The sequence below is a fragment of the Poromitra crassiceps genome (genome assembly GCF_964638095.1).
Source record: "Poromitra crassiceps genome assembly, chromosome: 12".
Lineage (NCBI taxonomy): Eukaryota > Metazoa > Chordata > Actinopteri > Beryciformes > Melamphaidae > Poromitra > Poromitra crassiceps.
The window spans coordinates 11,264,288-11,279,375 of NC_139632.1; the positions used below are offsets into that span (position 1 = coordinate 11,264,288).

Below are 15,088 nucleotides of genomic sequence, written 5' to 3' on the forward strand. Positions count from 1 at the left end.
CATTAAAACTTCCATTATGAGAAGCAAATGTGCTATACAAAATACAGTGTATTATTCGTACATTTCTTCGACCATAGTTACAGAATACGATATTAAAGTGGGAATGACAGATATATGAATAATATTTTGTCACTGAGTCTGAGATTGAGAATTAAGTCAGCAAGACATTCTGACAGCTACAGCGAGCAGAGCCTTCGCTTGGCATCCAACTGGTGAGTCATATAACTCACTGCAGGCTATTTTAAATGACACTACAGTAATCTGGGGAATGACTGTTTATTTCTCTCTCTGTCTGAGCATTAGCAAGCTAATAAACTGCAAATGAACTGGTTATCACCATAGATGCTTAAAGTGCTGTGTACTGTACAACGACGCCATGCTGCATTAACATCATCCCATGAAAATTTAAATTTGGGGAGTGTTAATTTAGAGCCGAGTGAGTTGGTGGATGTGTGCAAATGTACCTTACCTCCTCCCATTTGTTTAGCAGCCCGCATAAAATAAATACCACAATTCAAATTCTAGTTTAAACGGTGAGAAATGACTGCAATGGTCAAACGAGTGCTGAATTATGTTTACACACCATGACTAGTATAGTATTGTTATGGACTGTGCTGGCTGTTGGAGTAGAGGCTAGACAGGGTTAGGGTTAAGCATTATTATATGCTAGTAGTAGTAGTAGTAGTCTGTTATGGTTGATTATGATTATTAGGAAGAATGTGATTAGGAATGACTTGACAAAGGCCACCAGGCTGAAACGTTGTCTTTTTATTAAACTCATTGCATCGGAGCCAGAGTGTGCGCTTTCTATTCTTCCTATGGATTCTTGTCCGTCACCGGCACCTCGCTGAGATTTCACGGTGTGCATTCTCTCCATTTTTGACAATTGATTATGATTATTATCATTAGTCCTTTACTATTAATAGTTCTTATCATTATTACTGCTGTCACTGTGCAATTAGTTATGTTTTTACTTAGTTGTTACTTTATTACTGCCGCTACTGTGCACCGGGGTCTCTCTCTCCTTCTCTATCTATCTCTCCCTCTCTCTCTCTCTCTCTCTCTCTCTTTATCTGTCCCTCCCTCCCTCTCTCCCCACGCCCACCTATAGCCAGGTCTGCTCAAGGTTTCTTCCCCACCAAAGGGGTCTTTTCCCTGCCGTCACCGCCAAGTCAAGTGCATGCTGTTGTTGGGGAATTGTTTCAACTGCCGCATGACCTTGTCAGTGCAGTGAAATAAATCACCATGTGCTGCTCATCATGTGAGAATTCGGTATCGTTTCAGTTGTTGGGTCTAAAATAAAGAGCTTGGTCTTGTACCTGCTCTACTGAGATAACTTTTTGTTATGATTTGGAGCTATATAAATACAATTGACTTCCCTACACACACACACACACACATGTGCACACACGTGCACACACGTACACGCACGCTCATGCACATGCGTCTCTACTTGACTTACACCCCTTCCTCAATATCTATTGGAAGGAGGGTGTTTTTGGATGAAGACAGAGGAGGAGACATATTTATTATAAATTCCTGGAGCCCTGGGGGCTCACCAGCTCATATTTCAACTTAATGTATTTTCACTCACAGCCTCACCGTCTCACATAGCCCCAACCCCTCCCTGTCTCGCACTAGCCAGGAAAACTTCACAGGAGAGAAACAACAATGGGGAAGCAGGTGACTTCACGTTCACAGTCAGTCTCACCTTGGCCTTATCTAGCGCTTCCATATCTCCACAGATTAAACTGCCTAAATTAGACCGCGCTCTCCCCGGACGCCGGGAGACGTCCCCGGGGAGCCGGAGGAGAAACGATGGCTTCCTGCTGGAGCTGGGAGTGCGGCAGCAAGCCTGGCTGCGCAGGCCATTATGGGCCCCACTGTGCGGGTTGGGTGGGCCCCACCGTGCTGCTCTGCATCTACGGTTTCTGCTCCATGATGAGGCCCGTAGAGCCCTTCTTGACAGAGTTCCTCACGGGGGCTTACAAGAATCTCACCACTGAACAGGTACTGTTACCACGCCAGGAAAGGTGAAATGTGACTTTTGTACTCGGTAACCTTTTTCCTCTAGGCATACAGCTGAGGCTATCGAGGTGTATGCTTCGAGTCGAGTCGATAATCATGTTTTTTATATAGCCTGCATAATATAAATAATATGCAATCAACTGAACTATTCAACACCGTCCTTTTGGGAATCCAAGATGAACGCGTCCCCTATATTGATCCAGTTATAAAACTCTGAGAGAATTGCCCTTTTGCTTGGTTTCAAAGCACATTTGAAATCTGCTCTCAGAATCAGGTAACTTTTCTTTCTGTATGTAATCTGTTAAATTACTGATGACTGTCTTACAAGTGTAATCAGTATCATAGCCCTCCTTGTGTTTGTTTTGTTTGTAAACATACTTTTAACATTAATTTCTTAGAGCATTGTTTGTTATACTTTGTCCTATGCTCTTTTTTAAGTGTAAAGTGTACTGGGACCATGCTTCATGGTGATTTTGCACTTTAAATAAAAATGGATTGATTGATTATCGATTGGATCACACATTTATTCCCATGTTATTGCTATAATTCAGTATATTGGTCAATCATCGTGTGAGCCTGTGAAGATATGTTACATGCAACCTACGCCAACTCTATGCCATGGCTTTTGGCTGTTCCGTCTTTGCTGTAAATGCTACTTAAAGTTGTAAATGCCTGAGGTGGGCAGGGTAGACTCCCCACCGCTTGAAATAAACCAATCATACGCTGTGCATCATTAATAATTGACTGTCTCATCTTACACAAGTATCTCCATTTCAATATTCATCACTTCTTTCATTATTCACCAACATGTTATTCGCTCCGCATACGTGGAAGTATAAAAGCACAACTAACTGCAGCAAAGCGACGTACGTACATAAATCAGCCAGCCTAACATCAACAGATGTGTTTACATGGCATTTTGTGAATAAAAGCCCGGGTGAGGTTCTGTACAGGCTGAGGGGTTGAGGAGAGCACGATCCATCATGTCTCCACACCGGTGGCATTGGGAAGGAGGCGGGTGCGTTCCTCCGCACCGCAGCAGTGACAATCACCTTGCCATGCAAAAGGCAATGTGAGTGTGACTTGTTTGCAACAAAATGGTGGCAGGTGTGCTGCTGGAGGTGCGCTCATTTCCTGCTCGCTGGTCCGTGAAACCAATGACCTTTTCAACTCGTGGTCCTACAGTAAGTGGAGGGCACGGCTCAAACCTGCCACAGATAGAGTTGATATTTCCCCCCCCCACTGGGGCCACCCATGCTAACAAGGTGTGCACTCATGATACAGTAAGGCATTGTGGATAAATGTGGCCACAAAGTAACAAGTTAGAATACATATTGTAGCGACGGGGGAAGGGACCTGCTGCCAAAGTGCAATGTCCCTGTTGCAGTGGAGGCCATGTTGGTTTGGAATGAGGTCACGGGCTGTGTTCTTACAGTACAAGCAGACCAAGAAGAACCGCTTCGCTCTATGGAATGTAGTTACAGCGGTGTTGTGGCCGCTTCACTGGGTGTGTTCTGGGGTCAAACCATTGAAGCATATTATCAGTATTTGCTTATGTTGACCTATTTTGTATTTAGCATAATCTTTGTCACTTTGCTTCCGTGCGTTACTTTTGTTTTGGTTGTTTGGGATTTTCATAAGCCGAAGCAATAATAATAATTCTCTCTTCCATCTTCCATTGAAATCAGTGAAACTAGGCCAACAGAACTCAAATGTAATGACTGGGAGAATTTGAGAGCAAGATTTTTTATTTTTTTGACATAATGTGACTGCTTCTCATACTGTGACCATTGTGCCTATTTGCATAATATTAAAAACCTTTTCAACCTTTGAATGATTCCCTCACAATGATCTACAAATTGGCTGTCTGCATGCCTCCCCCATACAGGTGACAAGACAGGTGTTTCCAGTGTGGACGTACTCCAACCTCCTTCTCCTCATCCCCGTCTTCCTGGTGACGGACTTCCTCCGCTACAAGCCCGTTATCGTCCTCCAGGCCCTCAGCTATGTCGTAGCGTTCCTACTGCTGCTCCTTGGCCCGGGCGTCCACTCGGCGCAGTGGGCCTTGTTCGTCTACGGCTTTGGCTCTGCGGCGGACGTGGGCTACTACTCCTACATCTACAGCGTGGTGCAACCCAGCTGCTACCAGAGGGTGACCAGCTACGCCAGAGGGGCCATCCTGGTGGGCTACGCCGTGGGCGCCCTCCTAAGCCAACTGCTGTTGTCTTTGGCCGGGGTGTCCTTGTACTGCTTGGCTGTCGTGAGTCTCATCTCCGTCAGCGTAGCGCTGTTGACCTCCTTCTTTCTGCCCATGCCCGAGACCAGTTTATTTCGAAGGGAGACGCGCTCTTGTGAGGACTCGCGGTCCAACCCGGAGAGCTGGATGAGCAAGAGCAGGGGCGTGGCCAGGTATGTCGGGAGGACGCTGAGGAGGCTCCTCTCGGATTGTAAGGAGTGTTACTCCTCGCCGGCGGTGATCTTCTTCTGCCTATGGTGGGCGATGGGGAGATGCGGCTTCTACCAGGTCTCAGGCTACATCCAAGTCCTCTGGGTCGACATGCAGCCCCAGCATAACTTCACGGCCTACAATGGAGGCGTGGACGCTATCGCCACACTGTCAGGTAAACCATAGGGCTGCATTCGTTGACGCGCTTTGCTGCCTTGATTTTACACGACATTGACCATTTCTTTGTTAATAAAGACGTCACCATTAAAGAACTTAGCATCATGCAAAGTCACACCTTTCACATGCTTAACCCCTTGAACTCTGATTCCCCCTTTCATTTCACCTTAAGTCTCTTTAAAGTATATACAAAAAAATCCATACTTTACAACAGTGTCACATTCATATTCTACATCGTTCAAAATGTACCACCCCACAAGTTGTGTCACGCAAATAGGAGGTCTGTGGTTGGTCATTTCATATGTCTGTCACGCATGTTGTTTTGGTCTTAGGGGCGGTGCTTAACCACTTTTCAGACGTAGATATGGACAGGATCTACGGCTGGCTATGGCGAGATTACATCTCATACCCAAATGAAATCCCAAGACACTGCAACATGACATCAAATGGAAAGAAATCGTGATGTCCTGTGCATCATTATACTGTACATTTCTCTGTAATTCAGCGTGGCATGTTTGGCATCAGAATTAGAATTAGAATCCGAACTAAAGTTCTGCGGGTTTGAGCGAAGCTTGGCCACGCAAACATGCGTTTGAGTGGGACCAGCGGGGCGGAAGAGGTTGAACGGCTTGTTGCTGCAACTGTTTCACCAAAGCCAATGAAGAAATCTGCAAATCCTGCCGGATAGATTCAGAATGGCCACCGCTGCAGATCCTATTCTAATATAATCTGCTGGGGCTCTTGTAAAAACAATAATCAGCCCAAACATTCTCATCTAATTTTATGGGTGTGTTACACATCCCATGAAATAAATAAATAAATAAAAATAAATAAACAACAAACACCATCCCATTCTACTAACTGTATTGCAAACCCCAATGCACACTGGACAATAAGAAGAGCATTAATTAGACTATTTAATTGCCTGCTCTCGTCCCCACATGGCCACTGCAGCTGCTGCTATCCAGCCAGTGCATTTTTATTGATTATAGTGCTGATACAATTCTGTATTCCCCAGAAACCAAAGGCAATTACTCTGTGTAAATCACATCCAGCTGTATGTCTTTCACTTGTAAATGGTTCCGCACCAACATACAATCAAGCTGTAGGGCCCATGTCTGATATTTCCCCAAAGAGTTGTGTTATTTTATTTTATTTATTTATTTTTGCTGGATCGCCCCCCCCCCACACTTGCAAAACACCCCTGGGAAAAAAGCCTGGTTAGAACTGATAGGGGGAGTATGAATATGGATTACCAAGATGATAAAATAGGGGTGAATAGCAGAACATAATTCACTGTTTTCATATTCAGCGTATTTATAAACTAATGTCCTGGTGCTTCAAACACACCATTTTTTTTAGTAGCTCATTAGTGTTAAGACAAAACCAAATGTGTACAGTATGCAGAAGAGACTGTTAGTTCTATTCAGTATTGCATTGTTTTCTATGGTATAGTCCGTCCACAGGGAGTTGCGGTATACCTTGACCCATCTGTTTGGCTATGATGAGTCTAAGTCATTACGAGTCATTTACACATCAAACATCTATTTTAGTTCATGCATAATTTATTCACAACTTTTTAGTCCTCCAGGTTTTAACATGTCTCTTTCCATCTCGCGTTCAGAGAGGGAAAACCTCACACAACAGTCTTCAATGACATTCACCTTCTCATTTAGCTCCAATCATGCTGTTCCCGTCCACAGATGGAACTGGTCATTTAATTAATCTAAACAATTATACGGAATCCGTTTAGATTTAGGCTCTATTCATGTGGCAGCGTTTTTTTTTTTTTTTTTTTTTTTTTTTTTGCTGTGACAGATTTAATGTTTTCTAATTAGCAGGAACAGGAAACGGCTGCTTGGAATCATATATTTTCAATTCAGATCTGGACAACACGGGCGTTCGGGTAGTGCAGCGGTAGATTCCCTGCCTACCAATATGAGGGCCGCAGGTTCAAGCCCCCGTCTTACCTCTCCATCCATACAGGCACAATTAGTTGTGTCTGCGGGTGGGGAAGCCGGATTAAGGATAGTGCCTCCTCTGGTGGGGCGCGCTACGTGAAACCCCTTGGTGCTGTCAGGTGAAAAGAAGTGGCTGGTGGGTGCACATGTATCGGAGGAGTCTACGGCAGAGGGGGTGGAGCAAAGACGGGACAGCAGGGGAAATTAGTACAATTGGAAAGAAAACGAGAGGGAAACCCGGAAAAATTAAAACGAAAAGAAAAATATCTGACCACATGCGCCCTACATGGGACTTGCATTTGAAAGCTGATATTAGAAATGTGTCAGTGTTGCATTTGCCTGAGACACTTGCTATCATTTCGGCACCCACGGGTGCTCGCCTGAACCAGCTTTATCATGCAGGACAATGGACAGACATCATTTATATTTGTAGAGACGCCCTGAAAGGCACATACTGCAACTGAAGAGTGTCCATAACAAGTGGGAGAAGCATAATGCATGGGAACAGAATCGCTTGCTATTATTACTCATGCATGTGTCTTTTTGACATCACTGCCGGTTCATATTGGTATTGGAGATGGATTACAGCCTAGAATAGATATGAACAGTCATTAAAAAAAAACATTTGAAATTTGAGTATAAAGCGCTCCTGTGATGTGAACAGAGCCTTATAGTTACCTGTAATAGCTGGACCGGAACCGTTGCATTATAATGTAGCAACCCAAATGCACGATCGATCACGTCCTATGAAGCTGTGCAGCTGCTACCTGCCGATCCTGATAAGACTCCAGCTGACCCTGCTGTGGAAGTCCCACTAATGATTTACTTTCCACTTGGCCCCATTCTGCTAATCAGAGCCGGGGGGATTGATTAAGTACATCTTAAATACAGCGGTGCTGCTTATGCCCGACTATTAGCGTTGATCGATCAAGGATGGACGAAGCAAAAGGTACAGGTCTGAAAAAGTGAACCAATTATACTCGGCCCCTGTTTATATTGCAGTGGATAAAGAGTGAGGTGTCCATGGATCCAGGTCTCGCTGAGATTGGAGACAGGGGTTTCCCCATTTACACCTAGATACCCTTTTTATTGAATGTACAGTATGTTTCGTTTTTACAGTATTTAACTTGTGTCAATAATCCCACTAGTCTCATTGTGTTCAGGAATCTCATTTACAAGGTAGGCCTGGCCAAGAGAGCAGCAGCAGCAGTTACAGAAAGAATGATAAAACTGTGGCGCTAAATTTGAAAATATGACCCTGTGGAATGAATTTGTTGAAGCCGTGCATGGGGGCCATGGACATCTCCATTATAACTAGCTTGCGTTTGTCTTTTTTTCTGGTTTGTTTTTGTTGTGTGGTGGAGACTGTCCACTTATTTATGTCCACCAGGGCACATATTATATTGAATATATACTGTGAGCCAATATCTTTGTTGGTTTTGTGGGAGGAGGGGGGGTCCTATGGGGAGGGGGGTTCTAAATTAATCTGGTTGTGTATGTGGTTGTATAGTTTTATGTAATGTTTATGTTTTGTTTTTTTCTTTTGTTTTTTCTTTGTTAAAAAAAGAACGACTCAATAAAAAATGTATCAAAGAAAGTGAGAGAAATAGAGGGAGAGTAAGGGAATAGAGGAAGAGATGGAATGGAGAGGGAATGACAGGAGGGGGGGGGGGGACAAAAATAGTGAGGGCACACAGAGTCCCAAAATAATCAGCTCAGTCAAAGCATCAACAGTTTCCCATGGAGTCATTGTCCCCAGTCCGCCACGCTTCACAGTCCTCCCAGCGTCTCAAGACAGAGAGGAGCTGCTTCATGTCTCAGGCGTGCACTGCGCCACTCTGTGGCTGATAGGAGCAACATCAATTTCAGGAATTATACTGTCAGCAGTTATGGGTTACACTTCAATAAATGCAGAATTTTAGGGGCTAAATATGAATATCAGAGGGTAAATGTAGGCTAATAATGCCCCCCCGTGATACATATTTAATTGCTTTCATGTATGAATGATAGACATCTGCCTGAGAAGCAAGATTGACCCTGAAGATTTTCGACCAATAAAATGAATTCTTCATTCTTGCCATAAATCATCATTATAGCTCTCTCCAGAGCTAAAATTAATTTGAAAAGACACTTATAGTCTTTGTTTTGACAGAATTTTTCTATTTTGTGACTATGTTTTGCTGATGGCGCATTACTGCTGAATATACTGATACCATTATGTGAGCAGCTTAAGTGATTAATAGTATCACACCTGTGTAATAATGTGGGGGCCCCATCAGCCTTCACCTTCCTCACCTACTGCACCTCAGAGTGGAAAAGTTATTAATTATTAACATTTTCTCTATTTGCATTGGCATATTTTCCCCAAGACGTAACCAAATCCAAAATCTGACCACAAAGTATTCCGTTGATGAACGATACACCCGTTTTCCTCTCGTATATATGTTATTGATGTATACCAACACTATACTGTATGTATTATAATGATGGATTTGTAATTTAAAGGCCTACCATGCTTTCCAATAGGAGCAGCAGCCTCCATTGCGGTGGGCCACGTGTCTCTGGAGTGGTCTGTGTGGGGGGAGCTGGTCCTGGGGGCTTTCACACTCCTGATCGCAGGGGCTGTTTTCCTGATGGATCTGACCAAATCCATCTGGCTCAGCTACGCCTGTGTCATCCTCTTCAAAGCACTTTACATGCAGCTCATCACCATTTGCACGTAAGTAGCCTATAGATTATGTATGGATGTAAAGCTAATTTCACTTGATGAGACTGCTGCTGACCAGCTTCTACAGCAGTGATACTCAACTTGCGGCCCGGGGGCCAGATGCAGCCCACGATAGGGTGCCAAGTGGCCCCCCCGATCATTTTCTAATTCACAATGAAAGCAAACCTTAAATACAGTTTGACTGAGCTCCAGCTAAATTGTCAAATGTCGCCACCTGCTTGCCAACCAGGCACTTATGTACTTAACTAACTTATATAACTATCGTCCTGCGTGCACAAAATTGTCAGACTAAACTGCGGCTGGCACCCTAAAAACCTACAATCTGCTACAGAAAAATTTATATTGTCAATGTTTGTTTATTAACTGCCCCCAGCTGGCCTCCTGTCATTTTTCAAAAATGGCCCCCGGGCAAAGCAAGTTGAGTATTCCTGTTCTATAGTCTTTCACACGCGTGTTGCTACGTGTATTTATATGTATCTCTGTTGAAAGAAGTCTATGCATGTCTATTATTATAAAGAATACTTAGTTCCAATCTTCTACTTGTAATTCGTCCTTGTGCTCTGCTCATCACTCAATCATTTTGAAAGATAATTTTGAGTGTAATGTTATACTGTAGTTCAAAAAGTGTTGCTGACTGCGAAGTCGTTTCCCCCACACTTAGTATATGATGTAAATTAAATACTGCCAATAATGACAGCAGAACATGAATACATAGGGACATTGCTCGTTTTAGCTCCATGAACAGACAAATTGCTGAAAGACACTGACATGCAGCACCATATGGTTTACCAGATACCAGACTATTTATGTAATACATTGCCAGCACTATTGACAATATTGATGTGGTTGCCAAAACTAGCTAGGCTACAGTATACAACCAACAAATAACCAAACTGTGTTTAAGAGTTTATGTAAAGCTAAGTGCAGCTGGAGCCCCCTGGTGGCTCACCTGGAAGAGTGGGTAGGTTTAGGTCTTCCCACGGGGGCCTGGGTTCGAATCTGACCCATGGCCCTTTGCCACATGTCACCCCCCCCCCCCACCCCTCTCTCTCTCTCTCCTTGCCTTTCCTGTCTACCTACAATAGTAGCTAAAAATGCCCACACAAAAAAGTGTAGCCAAAGGGTTATCATGTCTTTGAAGGCAACACTTTGGGCCCCAGTTTTCAGATAGCCAAGCAGCTGAGCAGGGAGCGCTATGCCTTGGTATTTGGAGTGAACAGTTTCATGGGGACAGTCCTCCAGAGTCTCCTCACAGCTGTCGTCATCAACACCAAGTCTCTGCAGCTCACCATCACCTCACAGGTACTGGCACACGCACGCACACACACACTAATCATATGGATTCATATACTTAACGTGCTGCATATACTTTACTTTATGTTATTTATACAGCTCTAAAATTAAGAAAGCACATCAACATTTTCTGTTTCCCAGTTTATGTTTGTAGCCTATCTGTACAATCGAACTTAAAAATAAATAAATCATGTGCTATTTGACTGTAATTTCAAACAATAATCTCATTCAGAACATTTATTTGAAGAAAATGACAGCTGGTCATAATGCCAAAAATACTAACTTGAATGATTCAAATACAGCATACAATTGACAGTCTTTGCTTAGGAACGGTTCAACAATTAATATTTGGTGGAGTAAAGCTGATGCTTTATCATAACACATTGGGTATATTATTTAGTTAGAGAGCATGACAGAAAGAGAAATCCAGGGGCAGAGAAAGCTCGAGAGACAAAAAAAAGCATGAATAAATGAATGAGTTAATGAATGAGTGATAAAGTACATGTACTGTAGCTGGGAGAGAGCATCATCTGAGTGAAGTCATCCTCACTTTCCTTGTCAGTTCGTCATCTACGCCTCGTACTTTGCTGCCATGGGCCTGCTCTTCACAGTCAGAGGTGTGTACACTGTGTTCCACATGACCCGCCTCTCCGCCGGCGACCGGCCAGACAGAGCTACCAGCCTGCCCCAGGCCTAGGCCTCACGTGTGGGACGCGTCAAGGAGACAAACTGATCTACGTATATCACAATTGTCATCATCATCATGATCATCATCATCATCATAATTGTGATCATCAATCAAAAAATACTTGGAAGCATCCAAATGTACATCCAGATATTCAGCCGAGGAAAGAGTGATTGCCACCCGCACTGTGGGACTGCAATCGACGCATGCAGCCACTAGAGGGCACTATCTACACAGTATAGAACCAGCATAACAGCTCTGTGGTGGTTCAGAGAGAAGACAGTAATGCTCAGCTATCATCATGTTGTCATGTATGCATGTTAAATAAAATTTTGTTGCCAGCAAAAATGCATAAATATTGGATATGCATTTAGGACATTTTAGATACCTCACCAATTTAAATGCTGATGGTTAGACATTAGGCTTAACATTGTTTCCCCCAGGCTGGAGGAATTTTGTGCATTTACAGCTGTGCATTTGGAGCATTAAATTCACCCAAGTTTTACATAACGGCTCCTTTTGTACAGCTGAGGGTTTGATTTAAGTTATTTTTTAACTAAATGTCTCATGTCATCACCTCCTTGACCATGGCAACACAATGCCTATGAGATGAGATGGACAAATAGCCCTGTACAGACATTTTAATTACTTTCTTTAACCCTTGGTATTTGCCTTGTTTGTCTTTTATGGACAAAATTGTGTAGCATACAACAAGAAATTATAAGTCAACGAAAAAATGTGGGGAACCAGCTTTAGAACTGCCCACTTTGATAAACTGGGTGCAGTAACTCACCAATAGAATGACTTTAAGATGCAATAAATATCAAAGGCAGAATACATTTGAGGCAATACGTCTATGTTGGCATTTCCTGCATTTATGTATATAATTGCCAGTGTAAATAACTTATGCAAGGTCTATTACAAATAATACCAACACTTTTCCAGCACTGTGACCACACATCACACTCAACATTAATGTTTTACCAATGAATTTTCTTGACTGCTTTTGCCAGGTATTGTGTGTGTGTTTGTGTGTGTGTGTGTGTGTGTGTGTGTGTATGTGTGTGTGTGTGTGTGTGTGTGTGTGTGTGTGTGTGTGTGTGTGTGTGTGCACGTGTGTGTGCACGTGTATGTGTGTGTGCACACGTGTGTGTGTGTGTGTGTGTGTGTGTGTTCTAAACATGTCTGAAAAGGGGGCTTAGCGTTCATTCAGTTCATTCAGTTCAATCAGTTCAATCAGCTCAGTGAATCTCAGCAGGTGGTTCCTGACCCTAACATGTGCATGACTCCAGCCTATTAGACATCTCTTTCCTCATATATAATCATCACACAGCAGCCAGCCAGATGAATGGAGGGACAATTCGATACCGTCATGTCTAACTTTAGAAGAGCCAGTGACCCTGCATTTCAAGCAGCGAGACAACGAATGTGCAATCACGTCTGACCTATAATTGATAATTATAATACGGAGCTGATTAAGATTCCAGGGTGGAGAGCAGTTAGCAGCTTTTTACTGAAATGAGCTGACGTATGTGTAGCATGTAGTGTGCAAGTTGCATGTTTGATCATATCTTGATAATGTTTCCCTTTATTACAGTTGTTTGCGTGTTGTCAATAAGGCACCAAATGTATGCAGGCCTTGATGTACAGTAGATACCACATGCATACATTAATGCATGCGCTAATACACATAGACATAAATAATGGACGTAGCTATCCAATTTAATTTCTTCTACCTGGCGGAGTTCAAACGTTGGCCATCACCATCTTGATTTTTCATCAGCAGAGTGGGAGGGAATGGGTTGAGTCCCTCCGCACCTCACGTGAGATGGGAGTTTCCCAGAGCCGCAGCTCCGCCTGCTATTGGTCCATGATCGGCAAGCTGCACGATCACTGGACAGGCCATCTGTCAATCAGTTATATAAAAATTGACCCCTCTACAGTTGTTATGAAAAGGTGAAATTAGCTATATAGACCAAAATCGTGTTTTTCCCCTAAATGGAAAGATGTTTAATCCTGTTACAAAGACGGGCATTTTAACATGGGGAGATCTGCCTACTGCCCCCTCCCCCGAGTGGCCATTCCAGGAATTACAGCTTAAACAAAGACTTCCGCACCTTCCTGGGAAAGGGGGTGGGCTTGGCCAACTGGCTATACATCAACAAGGCATGCATCCAAATCGGAGTCACCAAATGTAGTCAAAGGTGTCAAGAGTTATGTTATTTACACATGGAACATCAGTGTTGGCAGACTCAGCGAGTAGAGCTTTAGGAGGCATCATTGGGAAAACTAAGATCCTAAGAAATATGGGCTATGCCACATATACCCAGTTATACCAGTCATGCATCTGTCCTATTCTGGATTACTCCTCTGGAGTGTGGGGGTTCAGATACTTTAACAAAAATGTAAGCGTGCACAATAGGGCAATCAGATATTTCCTTGGAGTCCACAAATTTGCTCCTTTAACTGCTGTTAATGGTGACATGGGATGGATACCGTGTGAAATCCGGTGGAAGAGCAATATGGTAAACCTGTGGAATAGAATGCTAGACCTGCCAGATGACAGAATGGCGAGCAGGATCTTTATGTGGGATCTCTCAATAGGAGGTCATTGGGTGACAGAAATGTTGGATCTTCTCCAGGAGCATGGGCTTGAGCATCTCTACATCCACAGGCGGAGGGTGGATGTGGGGGTGTTCAAGGAACTTGCAATGATAAAATATAAAACTAAATGGTTGAAAGAAATCAATGATAAACCGAAATTACGTACATATTGTCAGTTTAAATCTGTGTATGATTGTGAAAAATATGTTGTGTATGATCTATCTAAGAGCCAGCGATCTCTGTGTGCACAGTTTCGTTCTGGGATATTACCACTGCATATTGAAACAGGACGGTACAATGGAACTGAAGTAGATGAAAGGCTATGTGGCTACTGTGATCTTTGTGTAGTTGAGGATGAAACCCACTTTCTACTGTACTGCCCACTCTATGATGACTTAAGAAAAACACTCTTTGACAAAGTACCGTCATATGTAGGTCTGTCCCTGGATAGTGATATTGTTAAATTGTTATTTAATAACCATACATTTGCAATATCTAATTATATCCATAAAGCCTGGAACAGAAGGAAACATCTAACTTATGCATAGTGGCACTGTAGATAGAACATGCCAACATGGTTTCAATTTGTTTTCATTTCTAAGCATTCTTCACGTGGTTTGTATTGTAAATTGCATCATCTAGCCGCTAACATCCTTTTTCTTTAAAAAAAAAAAAAAAAAAAAAAAAAGTTTGTGTAGGTCTGACTGGAGTCATATATTGTATTTATAATGTTTATTATTTTGTGTCAGTGTGTTGGCACTGGAAACAATTGTTGTATTTAAAATGTGTCTGAATAATCCCGTAAGGGATGGGCTGCGTGCAGCCAGACACGAAAATAAAATATTCATTCATTCATTCATTCATACACACTGCAAAAATGCTAATTTTAGTCAAATCATTTAATGATCTCACTGCATTTGGCAGGTGTGTTTGCTGGTTTCAATTAAAACAATCTGGATAATGTACTTTAAGGTTGTGTGTCTATTGTGTTTTTTGTTTTCTTCTTTTCTGTGTGCCAGCATCCTTCCTAGCCCGAGCTTTGAAAACCATTAGTGTGGTGTAACACAATGCCAAGCACATCACGTTCTGTCTTCCAAAAACACTATGCTAAATATGCTAAGTGGCTACAGGAGCATCCTCTACCCACTGATACAGGATGCTGTCTC

At 42.8% G+C, this 15,088-nt stretch overlaps 1 protein-coding gene across 1 annotated transcript; it reads left to right on the forward strand.

Moving 5' to 3' along the window:
* Positions 1-1,818: 1,818 nt before the first annotated feature.
* LOC310786015 (thiamine transporter 1-like) lies at positions 1,819-11,330 on the forward strand (the record flags this gene model as incomplete). The annotated part of the gene is made up of 5 exons (XM_083647200.1): positions 1,819-2,010; positions 3,917-4,649; positions 9,139-9,331; positions 10,501-10,642; positions 11,196-11,330. 5 exons carry the CDS (start codon positions 1,819-1,821, stop codon positions 11,328-11,330), a joined length of 1,395 nt encoding a protein of 464 aa, XP_083503326.1.
* Between the last annotated feature and the right edge of the window lie 3,758 nt (positions 11,331-15,088).